Raw genomic sequence first — 16222 nt, 5'->3', positions numbered from 1 at the left:
GTCCCAGTAGATGGACTGAAGAGACACGGGTAATTTTCAGTGCGACACACACCCAAGGGAACACCACTGTTACACGTTGCTGGTACAAGGGGAGCGTGGGTAAAAGGGGGGGAGGTTTGGGTGAAGCTGGCCTGGGCGGAGCAACCAAATTGACAAAACGGCGTTTTTCTTATTGTGCTTTTGACAAGGGTTGCAACACCAATTGGAGGAAGGGGGCTGGGTTGCGGTCAATTGGTCCGGGCTCTTAAGGCTCTGATGTGGGTTCTCCAATTGCTCGATTGGCCAGTTCAATGGATTCAATGGGCTTCTGTGTGAAATTTCACCCCAGCTTCAATGCACACTTGGATTCAATGTTGAATGTAGGTAGGTGTTCATGGTGCGTGTGGGTTACGGACGGGGATTGGGAGATTCGAACCGCGCACCAATGGCGCCCCAACGCCGTCCGTAGCCGAATCTTTAGGATTCGATCTGTTGTACCTGTTCATCATAGGATACTGGAGAGGTTTTGGATTTTGGTGCATCTATTCTCGTTAGTCCATATATATTCTAGTTGATTTTTGTGTTCGTAAAATTTTAATACCCGTAAAAGAGACCCTGCGAAAATAACATGTCCAGCCAGTCGAGCCGCAAGTTCGAATCGCAGAAGGATCTGCCGTACGAGTGGAAACAGACTCTGGCGGACGTGACTATATCAATTGAGCTGCCCCAAGGGACGCGGGCCAAGTTTTTGGACGTTGATATCAGTAAAGACTCCCTAAGAGCCTTTTGGCGGTTCAAACGGGACGAGCCACCGCTGATCCAAGGCGATCTGTTCAAGCCCGTGTCGCGAGAGGCGTCTACGTGGACTATTGTCGACCAGAAGGAACTAGTTATTACGCTGGAAAAGCTGGAAAAGAACGAGTGGTGGCCCCATGTTGTCACGTCCGCGCCAAAGATCGATGTTACAAAGCTGCAGCCCGAGAACACCAAGCTCAGTGATCTCGATCCGGAGACGCGCCAGATGGTGGAGAAAATGATGAACAAACAGAAGAATGAGTCGGCTGAAGAGGCGCGAAAGAAGCAAGTTTTGCAAAATTTCAAATCTCAGCACCCAGAGCTCGATTTTTCAAAGCTCAACCGCGACGATCAGTGATTTCTCGGCGAAGCGGAGCTACCCCAAGAGAACTAAACCCATCCCATGCTCATGAGGGACCGGCAAGAGCCATTACGATAGTTTTGTTGATATGTAAGCACATTGTGATCAATTATCAGTAGAAGTTCGTTTCATTACAACCACTACGGTATGTTTATGTCTAAAAAACATTCTTGTAGTGACCGCTAGGCTAATCAAGACACTGCCATGGTTTTTCAAAGGGTAATGGGCAATAAAAGTGTAGTAACTAAGGCAGGACTAGCTATCAATTCCGTCTGCCTTGAGAGCCTGAAGAACCGTGAACCACTCGTGCATCAGCTCGACAATACCTTGGCCACTATACTTCGCCTGGAGATTGATCTGGACGCGAACAAGACCCTCAAGAGACACAATCCTGCGCAGAGCCGTCAACAGCTTTGGTGAAAAGTCGGTGTACCACCGGTGGTTCCATGCAATGAGCTTGACAACGGTATCCAACGCCTCATCGACAATAGCCGACGCGTTCTTTTTGCCATTGAGGTTTTCCAGGTCCTCCAACTGATAATCCAAAATGTGCCACAGCACTCTGTGCGAGAATCGCGCCTGGATAGACTCTGTGAATGCGTCCAGGGCCTCGGGTCGATGATGCAGCCGCTTCGCCACAGTGCCCAGTATCTCCCACTCCAGCGGTGTCTTGTGGTAGGGCTGTTGTTGCGACTGGAAGTGGACGTGTTCTGCCCGCCATACTGTGTAAACTCTAAGGTCCTCGTAAAGAACCATGAATAGATTGTCGAGCCACCGCTCGCATAGCCGCTTATTCTTGAGCCCAAACGCCGCCCCCGCCGTCGACGGAGCCGTCTCGACACTGCCATTGCCGTTAGTAATTTTTTCTTCTTCGCCTTCAGCAGAACCGTTGACGTTGTTGTTGTTGACCGCTGCTGGAGGCTTGTTAATAGCGCTGTCGCTGCCATTTCGCTTGTCCTTCTTGTACTCTTCTTCCATGACAAACACCACCGACCGGTACTTGAGCAAAGCGTCCCAGCCGATATTGGCTACAATTTTCGTCAGCAGCTCGTAGGCTTTGGCAAACGTCGCCCGCAGAGTGGGAGCAGGCAGCTTGAGCAATTCTGGGTCGGCGCCCTCTTGTTCCGTCGCAATGTCGCTTCCAGCGTTCCACACCTCGTCAAGAACTCCGTCCGTCGGCAGGGGAAGGTGGACCTTGGCGGGCTGTGGCATGCGGTGCGAGTCCGGCTCGTGGTACGTGAACATTGGACAGCTATTAAGCGTCAAAAGCGCATTCTCGTACTCCTCACGCGCTGTGTATACCTCTACGAGTGCAGCCCACGAAGTGAACTCCGAAGGCGCCGCGTTAACAGCCCGCACGGCACAATCGAGCGCCAGGTCGAGCCGACCCTTGTCAAGACAGAACTTGGCCTGTTGTTCGAGCATCAGCGCGTCCCGTGGGTTTTGCTTGATAGCTGAATGCATCACCTGGACTGCCCAAACTTCTTCATCTTTCAGCAGGAGAAGCTTGGCCCTGATATTGGCCACTTCGGGCTCTGCTTCCTCGAGGCTCTCAAGAACCTCTAGCGCGTTGTCAAACAGACCCGAAATCTTGACGTACTGGAAGAATCCGTCGACCAGGTAATTCTGCGAAAGCGATGGGACCTGAATCTCGGCGGCTGACCCCAGGTTGGGCCCTAGCATGAACAGCTTGCGGAACGCTTCAAAGAATCGAGGCGCTTCTGTGGCAGCCAAAGGATTAAGCCTTCGGCAACAGCTGACATAGTATACATCATCATCAGCCAGTAGAAGAGCCCTCAGCATGGCGCTCATATAAGTTTCATTGGACATAATGTCCGCCTGGCCGTCCTGGGGCCATGGGTGCTTGGTGCCCCGTGGATCCACGACGTAGGCATCCACAGACCCCGGGATTTTGGCGCACACTCGCACGTCGACTTTAGAAAAAGCATTGTACGAGCAGTACATGCCAGAATGGATCTTCCACTGCGGGTGCTTGCCGAACCACAGTTGGCTTTCGCCGAGTTTGAACGTCAGGGTGTTGATATACGCGGCCATGGAGGACGAAGAGGAAGTGTCCACCCCGGAGACATAGTGGTAGGTACCACATTCTTTGCTCTTGGGCTGCGATTTCGATAGATGGACCAAATCAGGTGGTCCCAAGCCCTTGAAACTGGCTAGTGAAGCGGTTCGGGCCCCAATTGCCTCGCCGACTTCATTCTCCAAGATCCTTTATTTTTTTTGAGTTAGTCTGTTCCATTTTTTCGGGTCACAATTTTAAACCCATTGGAGGGGCTAAACTTACTCAGGAATCGCGGTCATTCCGGGTCGTCGCGATAAGATGTGTAGGGGTGTGTGTGGGTTACTTGACGTGTCCGTTCACAGCGGTCGTGATAACTCGAGCCGATCCGCGCACTGCCTCATGTTACCTGTACCAGTATTACCACGGGCATTATTTGGTTAGCCACTGGATACGAGTAAGCATAGTGATATATTTTCAAAATAAGTGACCTGCTTTTTGTTATATTTACTAGTCGTTTATATTTACATGTCCAGTTGTTAAGAATAGGGCGAGAGCGGTCTTTTTGTGGATCTGCGCCGCATCTTGTGCGGCGCTGTTTCACTTTTAATAGCGTAATTCCCATTTCTTTCTTTGGCTGCGCTGCTAAATTTACTGGGTTTTTTTTTTGAATCGTAAAGTTAAATGAAATGAGAACGTTTGTAGCCAATTCCAGTTAAACGAGGTACCAGGTACTTGTACTACTGGGTTAACAATCTTTTTACCACCCCTTGTCATTTATCCAATTTGAAGATTCGCTGTATGAGTTATCATATGAAGTATTTACCTAGGATAGACGGTAATCATGAAATAAAATAGAAAGTTCCAATTCAGCAATCCGGTTTATACTCTCCATCCAACTTAAATAGCATAGCCCATTTCCGGCTATGCGGTCATAACTAGTTTAACAATTGACAATAGCTGCGCTAAAAACTTCTGAGCACTTGCCCAGATAAAATTAACCATAGCTGCGGCCAAGACTGAATGTTCAAATGAGCAAGAGCCTCAATTAGCACAGTGCTACAAGATTGGTCAGATGTACAAGATGACATAACGACCCCTCAATGATCACCCCAGTGCAGCTTGGCAGATTAAAAAGCCACTGACGTCAATCATACACTCTGGGCTTCAATTGACTTGGGGGCCAGCCCCCAAACCCCCGTAGCTCGGCTGCGCCGAGGTAGTTGTAGAACTATGTGAAGGTTTGGAGTTATCTCTGCGAAGCGGAGCCCCAGGGGGGTTTGGGGGGACTGGTCCCCCCAAGAACTATTAGGAAGATGCATTCAAAGATTCAATTGATTCTCGGCGTGTGCGTTGGGCGGTGGATTGACCAGTCCAAAGCATGACCACATGTGAGACTCAATGTAGCCGAGAATTGATCTTGTTTTATCTTATCAAAATCTATTAGTTATACCATTCAATGTTACCAATTGAAAAAGGAACGAATCGTAGCACAAATTAATTATATTCGCAAAAACATGTATAATTAAGAATCCAAATAATCATCACATAAAGCTGTCATCATACATTTCATGAATTAAAAAAATGAAATTGTTAGCAAAATAGCCAATCTCGCTCACTTTTTTGCGCTTTTTAGATTTAGAACAAAGCAGCAGCAGCGACACCAGCAATGATAGCGGCAGCATTGACAATCTGGGAAGCAGCACCGTTAACCTGGCCTGGCACAGAAGTGCCAGATGGAGTACTAGTCTCCGTGGATGGAGTGCAATCAGGGCCTGGGCAGACGGGGGTCTGAGTGCAAGCTGGGCAACCAGTCTCCGTGATAGTGGTGATTGGCAGTGTGCCGTTGACAGTAGAAGTTGGAATGACGGTGCCGTTAGTAACAGTGGCTGGAGGAGGAACCACAGTTTGCGTGACCGTGGTATTGTTGCTGACGATAGCAGAGCTGCCACTGTTTACTGGGACAACCCTGAGAGCGACCGGAATAGCGCCAGTCTCGGTTCGAGAACCAGTGTAAACAGTGTAACCACCGTCGGCAGCTGGAGTCACAGTGAACGCCTCAGAGCCATTGTATCGCAGGTAACCACCGTCAGTGGAGAAGAATCGGCCCTCTGGATTAGGGTCGAGAACGAGCTTCGAGGTGGAAGGATCTCGAATGACAGCCTTCTGTGACCCATCTGGGAGTCGGGCCCACAAGGCTTCAGAGGAAATGAAGCCCTGGAAATTCTCACCAGAGCCAACGTGGAACTCGTTGTTGTTGATGTTGATTGGCGCATTCTGGACTGGCGAACCAGATCGAATGACAATCAAGCCAAACAAGTCCTGCGCAGTGGCAATGGCAATGATGAATGGGGCAGCGGCCAAGGTAGAGAACTTCATATTTTTCTTTTATATTTCTAAACGGTAACGAACGAAAGAAAAGAACTTGAGGTGCCGACTGAGAAAAGGGTAGCGCGATTGGACCGGTATTTATATTTCAAAGCTCAAGTGGTGGAAAATAGCGACCAATGTTGGTATCGCCATGGCTGGTGGTTTCTTTTTTGTTACAACAATTTAAAGTTTGACAGAAGATGCACTCCAAATTTCCTTTTTTGGGCCCGCCGCTTTGCTAATAATAACAATTTGACACAGTCGCCCTCTCGTGCCGAGCTTTTAATCCCGTAGCGAGTAAGACATCATATCTCAAACATTGCATACGGGGACGAAAATACGAATGCACGACATCACCCTACATTGAATGGCGAGAGTGATTGAACCAACAACGAGGACGAAGAAGGATAATGTTAATTTGGTTTTATTATGGCTTTGATTAGTTGGCATTGCGATTCCTTTGAGAAGGTGGTATAGAGTTTGGGTAAGTTATTCAAACTCAGTCAGGATTGAAAAAAAATAAAGGGCGAGCATGGAAGGGTTTTAGCTGACAGCTACCCGAAACGAATGTATTGTAGTGGCATGCAGAATTGCTCCTTCATTGTCGTAGCACAATTTCTTCATCAAACCATCAATTTTTTTTTTCTCTCTCTCTCTCTATTTTAAGCACTTTGCAAGTCAGCCACTACAACATTCAACATGATGCCCGATAGAGAATGAGATTTTCGGTACCTTGACAGGATACCAACTGTTCTCCATTCGAAGCAAAGGAGGGTTGCACCGGGCTATATTTGGATCTCACTGTTTCACCATTTGAAACTTTGTTCCGTACCTGAACTAACTTCTCTGGATGCCAATTCCACTGGTTAATCATGCAAAGCCCCGAAAGTAAACAGTATGGTACTCCTATACACATGTACCATGTAGTACTCAATTACCGAAGAAGAATTTTTTTTTTCTAATTCACAGTATTGCGAAGGGCAATTGTATGTCAAGCGATTTTTTGATGCGGCTCAAGCGCCAAGATCTCGAGCGGGTGTACCCGCATGTAATGAGAGGGTGGTGCCTTCTCCGGCGATCTCGCCACATGTCTGAACCTTCCGTGCCCTCAAACGGTTTCCCGCTTCCCTGTTTCCTCTCAGTAATGTTTCAAAGAAGTTTGGCATTTTTGAGCAAATTCCATTTCCACATTAACAATGCTAGAGCAGAGATATCAGCTCATTTTATTTCTATGCTGGTTTTCCCCTTACCGTATGCATGTTGTACCGCACGCACATATGTCACTCAGGCGCGTGTACCTCGCTTATGCAAGATGAGGTAAATCATGGAGTACGCAGTGTGACATTGTTAGTTCTACTGTAGCGCCCTGACCTTTTTTGAGGGTTGCCCGGATCTTCAGACGATTGATGTACTTTCTGCTGTTATTTCCGTCTGCTATTTTAAAATCTATTGTTAGCAACTTTGTATGTGTCTTTTCGATTTATCGCAGTCAAAAACCAGTATGCGATGAATTAATGAATAATTGCAGCTGGCCGTTATCGAAGCGTTCCTCACATTGCGTACCGTAGTGCACTTGTCGTCCATGGCATAAAATTGGGTGGAGGCAACAAAATGGTATGAATGGTTATGACAATACGGTTTATAGTGAATTGATACTGTGGATTCTTTTACTTCTCATCAAACGTTACCGCTTATAAAAGACGTATGGAACGTACCGATCCTACCCCGGTGGTACTTACATGTATTAAAACCGTAGAGAGTAGAACGCAAAGTAATCATTTCATTTTATTCTATTGAACTATTACATATAAAATCAGCAGCCTAATCGGTAACAGATAGTGCGTTTTTACCGTCAATCTGTCCTTTTTATTGAGCTTTGGTGACGAGCGGTGGCTAAGCCATTATTAGTCTGTGACCACCACTCTTTTAGACGAGAAGAACAATTTTGATTACGTGGGCCGTTGGAACCCCAATGAGAAGATGCTATTCCGATACTATTTATCCACCACACGAAGACGACATTACCTTTACCAGCGATGGAGATAGCGACTCTGTTGACGCATTATTATTTAGTCTATCAGCTGGTTGCATACGGTATATTCACCTTGCTACATGGTTAAAGCACCATAATACAGCGCAGACTTTCTACAGGAAGCATACCGCATCTTTTTTTGTTCCGGACGAGAAATTTCTCGAGATTTATTGCGCTACAGACTGCTGCTTCTCCCCACCATCTACCATATTAGTACTAGCAACGAAGTATATTCGAGGGCCAGCCTCGAACTCCCGTAGCTCCGCTTTGCGGAGGATTGGTCTTCCCATTAGTAAAGACGATTCATTCCTTCACAATGCCTGAAGCGCCGCCTTTCTGGGCGCTGTATCCAAGCGTAGTTTCCAGAGTTGTCAGTGCCATTCTCATATTTCTAGTTGCGAGATGCTATATACCCTGAGTATCCTACTGCCCATCATATGGAAAGATCGCTTTTGCAAGGACTTCGATTCGTTGACATGTGTGTCTGGGCAGATTCGTTTGTTTGATATTCACAGATTCAGTGAGTATGAGCAGACAACTAAGCCAGAACCGCCTATACTCCAGGTGGCTACCAGCTCTGAGCATAGCCTCTTGGTGAATTGACCAGCGAGCCGTATGGATGATAGAGATGCCAGAGACGAAATGGGTACGTAGGTCCAGGGTAATCTTGGGGGTGTTTTAGCCGTACGCGGCTGACTCCTCCGTCGTCGATGATGACATAGGTACAGTTCTATATTGCTTGTATTTTTTTGAATAACATGTCATTGGTACAGTACCTTCTATATTGCTTGTACTTTTTGAATAACATGTCATTTTTATAACAGATAAAATGAATTTTTATTTATTTTTAAAATAATACTGACGTTAAAGCCATTGTAGAGTGTGTGTACTATAGCCACTATGATACGCCGCAAATGTAGTGGGCAAAGTGGTGGCGCGCGAAGTGGGAAAGCCTGTGTAGGAGAGTAAGGTGGTGGCGATGTAGAAGATAAGCGTAGACACATAAACTGTCATGGGCTCAGGCACAGTATACTGTAGTAAATGAGCAATTGTAGCAGGTTGCGCATAGTTAGTACCACGCGTATGACGGGGGTTGTATGTGATGTGATTATGTTGCCCTTTATGCACCTTAATTCCCGTGTGCAGCAGCCCCTATCGCAAGCAATCCTATCAATGACTAAATCTCCCACAATTCAGAGACATTGAATACCCACCCGGATTGGCTATCGTTATCCAAATTACAGTCGACCGAATATATTACTATACTACTGGTAAAATAACTACCGATATTAGTTCGTCAATCTCATTGTATAATAGCCACCTTTGAATACGAGTGCGCCATAGCGATCAGATATGATGACTGCAGGGTGTGGCTGTCACGTGTAGGCACCATCTATATATGCGCGCTTGCCGTCGGATATCCGCTCGACTAACTAAAATCCGATCGAGAAAGCGGGGCATATAGGGAGATTGAGTTGAGAAAGAGATTACGAGAGATCGAATACCTCGCTAGCTAATCTAGTCTACCAAAAGACCCATCTGTAGTAATAACATGCTACCACTAACCACAAAAAAGATCCATTTTGCGAGATATCTACCTCTTCTTATGCAATAGATACGGCAACACCCGTGGGGTTTGTCTTGTGTGTGGGGAACGCGCAATCGGGAATGGCGGCACAGGGAGGCGCGCTCCCCCCCGGCGCTTATCGTTATCGGTGGATACAAAAACCCGCCTTCTTCCTTCCTTTCCTTTCCCTCTTCTACATTACCATTTGCAGACTTGGTCTCTTTCTCTCGATAACTTTAGAAGTTCCGTGTCGATTAGAGACGCGGCTTGAGAAAGAAGGAGTTTGCACATAGATAGGTTTATTTTTGCGCGCGTAGTTGTGTTGTTGCGTGGTTTATTCTGTTTGTTTTGCCACCTCCTCCTCCCCCAACCCCCTTATTTTTGAATCACTTTGAGAAGCCATTCGCCACTCTCTTGTCAGTGATACCAGCAAATTATGAAATTCTCCAAGATTGTAACCTGCATGCCGCTTTTGGCGGTCCTGTCCCAGGCTCTCGTTATCCCAACCGATGCCTCGGCATTGCAAGCGTTCCGGGAATCGGCCGAGCAGGCGCCCTTTGACAAAGGGTTTGACATTGCGCCTCTCATGACGTCGCCAACCGCCGCCCAGCAGGCCATTGAGGACTCGTACATCATTGTGTTCAAGGACCACGTTGACGAGAAGCTCGCGGCCAAGCACCACCTGTGGGTCAACACCGTCCACGAGGAGGCCATGAAGCACATGAAGCGGGACGGCTCCGGCGGCTTCCTCAATGACGGAATTGCGCCCGGCCTCAAGGACGTGTTTGCCATTGGCGAGAAGTTCAAGGGTTACGCTGGCCGTTTCACCAAGGACACGGTTGAGGCGATTCGACGCCATGAGGCGGTAGCATTTGTCGAGAAGGACTCGCGCGTGTTTGCCTCTGAGTTTGAGACCCAGAACGGCGCACCATGGGGTCTGGCGCGAGTTTCGCACCGAAACCCGCTCTCGCTCGGCAGCTTCAACAAGTATCTGTTTAACGACGACGGTGGCGAGGGCGTTACTGCATACGTCATTGACACTGGCACTAACATTGACCACGAGGACTTTGAGGGCCGTGCCCACTGGGGCAAGACGGTGCCAGAGGGCGACTTTGACGCCGACGACAATGGTCACGGCACCCACTGCTCGGGTACCATTGCCGGTAAGACTTATGGTGTAGCCAAGAAGGCCAATGTCGTTGCTGTCAAGGTGCTGCGATCGAACGGCTCTGGCACCATGTCTGATGTCATTAAGGGCGTTGAGTTTGCCGCTGAGTCGCACATTAAGGACTCCAAGTCCAAGAAGAACTACAAGGGCGCTACTGCCAACATGTCGCTCGGTGGTGGCAAGTCGCCAGCGCTTGACATTGCTGTCAATGCCGCTGTCAAGGCTGGTCTCCACTTTGCCGTTGCTGCTGGTAACGACAATGCCGACGCCTGCGACTACTCTCCAGCCGCTGCTGAGAATGCGGTCACGGTTGGTGCTTCTTCGATTGGCGATGCGCGAGCGTACTTCTCCAACTACGGCAAGTGTGTCGACATTTTCGGTCCTGGTGTCAACATTTTGTCTACTTACATTGGCTCGCCGCGAGCCGTTGCGACTCTTTCGGGCACCTCGATGGCGTCGCCACACATTTGCGGTCTGCTCACCTACTTCTTGTCGTTGCAGCCAGACTCTGACTCTGAGTTTGCTACCAGCGGTCCAATCTCGCCAGCGCAGCTCAAGAAGAACCTCATTTCATTTGGTACCGAGGGCATTCTCAGCGACATTGACCAGGATACTCCAAACATTTTGGCGTTCAACGGTGGCCACGAGAACCTGACTGACTTCTGGCACAATGAGCAGGTCCACGAGGACACTGTTAGGATTTTGCCAATTGAGGAGAAGATCAAGGCGGACTTGCAGAATGTCGGCCACGAGATTGAGAACATCTTTGAAGACATTCGGGCTGGTCTCGGCCTCGGCTTCTAATTTTATTTTTTTATATTATTTATATCTTTTATATTGTTTGAATTGTACTACTGTTTTGTTTGACTAGACTTGTTACTTGGGGGCCAGCCCCCAAACCCCCGTAGCTCGGCTTCGCCGAGGATGGGTAGAAGCCTGTGTAGAGCAGAAATCTATTTGTAGTGGCAGCCGCTAAAAATATAATAGGCGAAGGATAAGTTCTGATTTATTTGATCACGTTTGAATTATATCTGTTCATTTGATGTTACTGTGTGTGATTAGGGGTTGTTCTCCTGGGGGCCAGACTTTCTCCTTACTCCCTACCAGTTGTGAGGACCCACCCTCGAGCTCTCAGCTGAGGTACTCAATTGATGCGTTCCCTCCGCGTAGCGGAGCCACACGGGGGGTTTGGGGGGGGGGGGGGGCTGGCCCCCCCAAGTGACCCCTACCAAGTGTTAGCCTTACGCTTTGCGAGCTGTGCCTTATGTTTGGCTAGTATTGATTGGATACTGTTCACCTTTTTTTGAAGTGTGCTTGTCTGTTGCACCTGGTGTATGGTACATTTGGTTGTTCTCGTTGAGAGAGCGTTCCTGGAATATGGTACTGCGATATATTAACCAACGTGCATACATAATACCTCTATATGTCATAGGAAACCTCTGTAGCCTACTTACAAAAAGAAGTCACACATTCCTCTACTATTTTTACGTTGGGCCTAGTGCAATCATACGACTACCAAATTGTATGATTCTTTGTAACTTATCACCATCAACGCTTGTTGATCAACGTTTGTCGCTATATGGCTATGTGGCAGGAACCAGTACAATGGAATTGAATATTATCCAAGCGCATTGATCGATGTACTGATCGCACTGCAAGAACTCTATACGTACATATGTTTAGCGAGGCATTGCGTGTGTAATGTGCATTGCATCAAGCTGACCGTCCACATTACGATCGCGAAAGGAGTTGATCGGCCATAGAAGAATATACATTGCTGGTAAATGCAGAGGGTCATGGGGAGTCATAGGTTAAATTAATCCATTTTGAAGCAGTACTACTGCACAACTGGAGAGGGGTCTCCTCAAAATCTTCACCTCTTCCTCATATATATGAAGTAATGGAGCAAAGGGGAAGTGGTGGTTGGGTCCGGTGCTTGGCGTGTCCACCAAAAAGATTGACAGATTTGACAGATACACAACAACTTTAACTACATACCGGTACAACCAGATATAATTCATAAAGATATGCTTATAATCGTACAATTAATTGATATATTAACAGCAGAGCAACAATTATACAGAAATATATCGTACTGCATGTGATGAAGATCGAAGACGATTGCGGCGAAAAAAATACACCACGGAACAATGGTATTATTTGACATGAGGCACCATCCCCCCTTATACCGTGTGTTATATATACCCCCCATCAGAATCAAAGTCTTATCCTTTGAAATAGCCACACAGACCCAACCACTCTCAGGTCATAATATATAAAAGACAGCGGTGAACCTCCTGGCCCGTCTTTGTTTTTCTTTTTGGTGTGTCGGCGTTGTGCATGTTTCCCCATATACGCACAGGCTGCGTGGTTTATACTGGGCGGCCGAGATTCAAAGGACGAAGTGAACCAACCACCCGAATTTTGATTACACACGGATCAGAGGAGGAGTTTTGACGAGAAAATATTATACGCCCTTTGTAATTCCAGTCGGGGGTAAAAAAAATTATTTCTTCGTCTTAATTCACTTCACACCCTGGTTCCGCTTAGTGTGTGTGTGTGTAGTCTATGAGTGCTTCTCCGGTTGTGGTTTCGGCAGACGCCCTGCTGGGCGAAGTGTTTGAAGCCCCGAGGCCCAAGAAGAAGATAAACAAGGCATTGCGCACGTTCAACAAGCGGGTGTCGACGTTTGGAGGCAAAATCGGTCGTACCACAGGCATTGCCGACGAGCGCGTCCACAGTGACAGTGGATCGGACAATGAAGATAACCTGTCGAGGCACTTTTACGGCGATGATGGCGAATTGAAGGACGATTCCGAGTTTCGAATCATCCACGATACGCTGATCCCGGCGAGCGAGGTCGACGTTGAACCAGAAAAGGAGGAGTTCCGCCAGAAACACAACTTTATCAAGGCCGCTGATGTATATGGGCCGGGGTTCAATGAGCACCAGCAAGAAAAAATTGAGAATGAGCAGATCCGAAAAGCTCATCGGCATGAATTGCAAATGAGAGAGCACATTGATGCTGCTTCTATGCCAGTCCCTCAAGCTCCCCGTGAGATGCGACAGAAAAAGAAGGCTAGCTTTGGTGAAGGAGATGAGTTTGCTGGCCATGAGTTCAACGCAATTCCTCAGAAATACCACCATCAATACCGTAATTACCTCAAAAGGAATGCTGCGGCTGAGAAGCGGGCGGTCTACGAGGCTCGCGTGGCACAGGAACAGCAGAAACTGCACTCAGACCGCTATTTCAGCTACATGGATGATATAAACCGGCAGAAACAGCGTGAGAGAGAGGCCGAAGAGGAGGAAAGGCGCAAACGTGGCGTGTGGCAGCAGTTCATCAACACTGAGGATGACCAAGTGAACGACGAAATTGAGAACGCCAAACGTAAACGACGGGCCAAACGGAAACAAAATAGCAGTGACAGCCGAAGTACAAAGACCGACGACTCCCCTGTTCGATCGTCGAGCTCCGATGGTCATTCAGACTACAAAACCGTAGCTGCTCCGCCAAGCGTGTATAATCCGCCACCACAGTCCCGAGAAACTGTTGCTGAAAGGCACTCTCCTGTAATGGTCGAGAGTGTTCCAGTTATTCACGCCCCAAGTATCCACAGTTTGCCGCCTCCACCGTCTCCAGCAATCTCCGAGTCACACCACTCTATCCACCACCCCCACCGACCCAGTCATTCGCGTCCTCCGTCTCTCGTTCATCCTTCTTCCATCGGCTCCCCCGAGTTTGATGACGACGACGAGCCATTGCTTCCTCCACCCCCTAATCCCATTATTCTCGATCCCACCCAGCCTCAGCCAACCGGCCCATACCGGCCAAAGGTCTCAATGGGAGGAGCTGCCTCCAAGGCTGGTAACATGCTCTTTGAAGCCGACCCGAATCCGTCCAAGTACTCTGCAAAGGCGCTGATTACGAAATTGAGGAGTAAAAAGAGCCAGCCTCAGGAGATTGACCAATCCAACCAGGCAATGACCACTCCGACCATGCCTGGAGGGTTCGACCACCTCCCTCAGTCCCAGCCGGCGACGCCAATGATGCTCCACCCAGAGGTTGTCCCCCACCCTTCTCGACGAAGAGTCAGCGGAGGCGAGACTTCATTTGTGTCCCATACTACGCTCAAACCGACGACACCTCATCATCCCCCCCAGGAAGAGGAGAAAAATGAGCCAGACCACGGCGAAGAGCTCTACGGATACTGGCTGTCTACTAAAAAGTATCTCTCTGACACCGCCGGTGCTTACCTCTGGGGAAACTCCCAAGACCCCCAAGGAACCAAGCCCGAGGAGCCCCACGAAGCGCCGCCCGTCGAGGACGAGTCAGGCCACCATTACGACGACGACGAGAGGTTCGCCGCATTCCCTGCGGCTCATGCATCCGCCTCAATGCGGCGGCGGCGCCGCTCCCGATCCACGGCGCGCTCGCGCGCAATGCGATCTGCCGATCTCAAACACACCCCGTCAACACCACCTCCACCGGCCGGTGCCCTACTACTTAAGACTCCGACCATCACCAGCGCAGCTTTAATCGACTCCAAGCCCAATTTGCATTACTACAACTCCGACATGAGAGCAGAAGAAGAGGAAGGGTTTTACAACTCTGACGATGACTACGAGGCCAAGGAGAGAAGGCGGCGCAAGTTCAAGAAAGCCATGAACTTTGTGTTCCAGCGAAAGGTCTCTACGCCTTCGCACCCTCTCAATGACGATCCACTACACACGCCAACCGCTCCGCCGGCATCTGCTATCTACGATGCGCCGTCTATGCGGTCTGGGGCGCCTTCTATCCGCTCTACGTACTCGCGACAGACCATTGCGCCGACTATTCCTGACGGGGCCTCTATGATGAGCTATCGGACCCTGAAATCGCGGTCGCGGTCGTTTGCCCCTTCTCTACGGAGTAAGCACTCGTCGCGAAGCATACATGCGCCACAATCAGTCAGCCCATCAGGCAGCCTTACGCCTGACCATTTTTCCGAGCATGAGTCGGCGGCGGAAGACTCCGGAAAGGAAAAAACGGGGCTGGTCGCGACGTGGAACTCTATGACCGCTGGGGTACAGCCCGTGTTTAGTAACTTTGTCCAGGCGTTCCGGTCCTACGCAAAGCTCTCCATTGTACTCAAGCCCGTCGACGCTGTGGCCGATATAGCGCCATCGATGCAGAGCGTCGTCGTGCTTGTCGAGCTGTTACTTCTCATGTGGATCCTCTACCAGGTATCTATAGTCATTGAGACCATGGCCACGTTTGTCAAGACCCTTTGCATGCCAGTTATAATTGTCTCTCGCATGATTGGCATGAAAATGTGATATAAAACAACCATTTATTTTTTGGCAACCTATGTATTTTTGTTACGATTGATATGATTTTTTTCTAAGAATTAAGAATTGATGCGCGGCTGGTCTTCCCCAGGTTTTTGAGCTTGTCTAAGACAAATTATCAATCTGTGTTTTGTTTCCTACTACTCTCTACATTCCGCCTCTATCATCTCTTTGCTATCTACTAGAGTTTCAATGAGACCATCAAGTCGTGCCACTTTTGATAAAATTTTTTTGGATTCCTCACACCTGTAAGGTGTAGCGTGAATACGTAAATTGAAATGGCTGGTTCGGTGCGGGTCCGCATTGGGAAACATGCAGCTGCATAACGTCATGCCGCACATGCCTAACCCTCCAGATATCTTCACAGATCTCTACTACATTACTATGGGGGTTTGGCCCCCAACTACGTAGTAATAAGCTCCAGCCAAAGTACTTGGGGGGACCAGTCCCCCCAACCCCCCCTGGGGCTCCGCTTCGCGGAGATATTTCCGTAAGCTTCACAGGTCTGTTCCTCAGCGGAGTCGAGCTGCGGGGGCTTGGGGTCTGGCCCCCAAGTGATCCATCAATCGGCTACAAACGTAACTGATGGCAATGTGAATTGA

The 16222-nt window shown here is 48.7% G+C and overlaps 5 protein-coding genes across 5 annotated transcripts; 3 read left to right on the top strand and 2 right to left on the bottom strand.

The window, feature by feature from the left end:
- Positions 1–607: 607 nt before the first annotated feature.
- TRVA0_015S01002 (NudC domain-containing protein) lies at positions 608–1132 on the top strand (the record flags this gene model as incomplete). Its single annotated transcript, XM_076684383.1, has 1 exon — positions 608–1132. One exon carries the CDS (start codon positions 608–610, stop codon positions 1130–1132), a length of 525 nt encoding a protein of 174 aa, XP_076541351.1.
- Positions 1133–1390: 258 nt separating this feature from the next.
- BCH1 (protein Bch1p) lies at positions 1391–3454 on the bottom strand (the record flags this gene model as incomplete). Its single annotated transcript, XM_076684382.1, has 2 exons — positions 1391–3362; positions 3438–3454. The coding sequence occupies 2 exons, from the start codon at positions 3452–3454 to the stop codon at positions 1391–1393; spliced, it is 1989 nt and encodes a 662-aa protein (XP_076541350.1).
- A 1336-nt stretch (positions 3455–4790) lies between these two features.
- Positions 4791–5531, bottom strand: TRVA0_015S00958 (uncharacterized protein; the record flags this gene model as incomplete). Its single annotated transcript, XM_076684381.1, has 1 exon — positions 4791–5531. The coding sequence occupies one exon, from the start codon at positions 5529–5531 to the stop codon at positions 4791–4793; it is 741 nt and encodes a 246-aa protein (XP_076541349.1).
- A 4026-nt stretch (positions 5532–9557) lies between these two features.
- On the top strand, positions 9558–11093 carry YSP3 (S8 family peptidase; the record flags this gene model as incomplete). The annotated part of the gene is made up of 1 exon (XM_076684380.1): positions 9558–11093. One exon carries the CDS (start codon positions 9558–9560, stop codon positions 11091–11093), a length of 1536 nt encoding a protein of 511 aa, XP_076541348.1.
- Positions 11094–12857: 1764 nt separating this feature from the next.
- TRVA0_015S00914 (uncharacterized protein) lies at positions 12858–15608 on the top strand (the record flags this gene model as incomplete). The annotated part of the gene is made up of 1 exon (XM_076684379.1): positions 12858–15608. The coding sequence occupies one exon, from the start codon at positions 12858–12860 to the stop codon at positions 15606–15608; it is 2751 nt and encodes a 916-aa protein (XP_076541347.1).
- Between the last annotated feature and the right edge of the window lie 614 nt (positions 15609–16222).

Source organism: Trichomonascus vanleenenianus (genome assembly GCF_965637985.1).
Source record: "Trichomonascus vanleenenianus strain CLIB 3782 genome assembly, contig: TRVA0_015S, whole genome shotgun sequence".
In the NCBI taxonomy this organism is placed as follows: domain Eukaryota; kingdom Fungi; phylum Ascomycota; class Dipodascomycetes; order Dipodascales; family Trichomonascaceae; genus Blastobotrys; species Blastobotrys vanleenenianus.
Note: the sequence above shows the minus strand (reverse complement) of the source record. Positions and strands in the feature narration are given on the sequence as shown.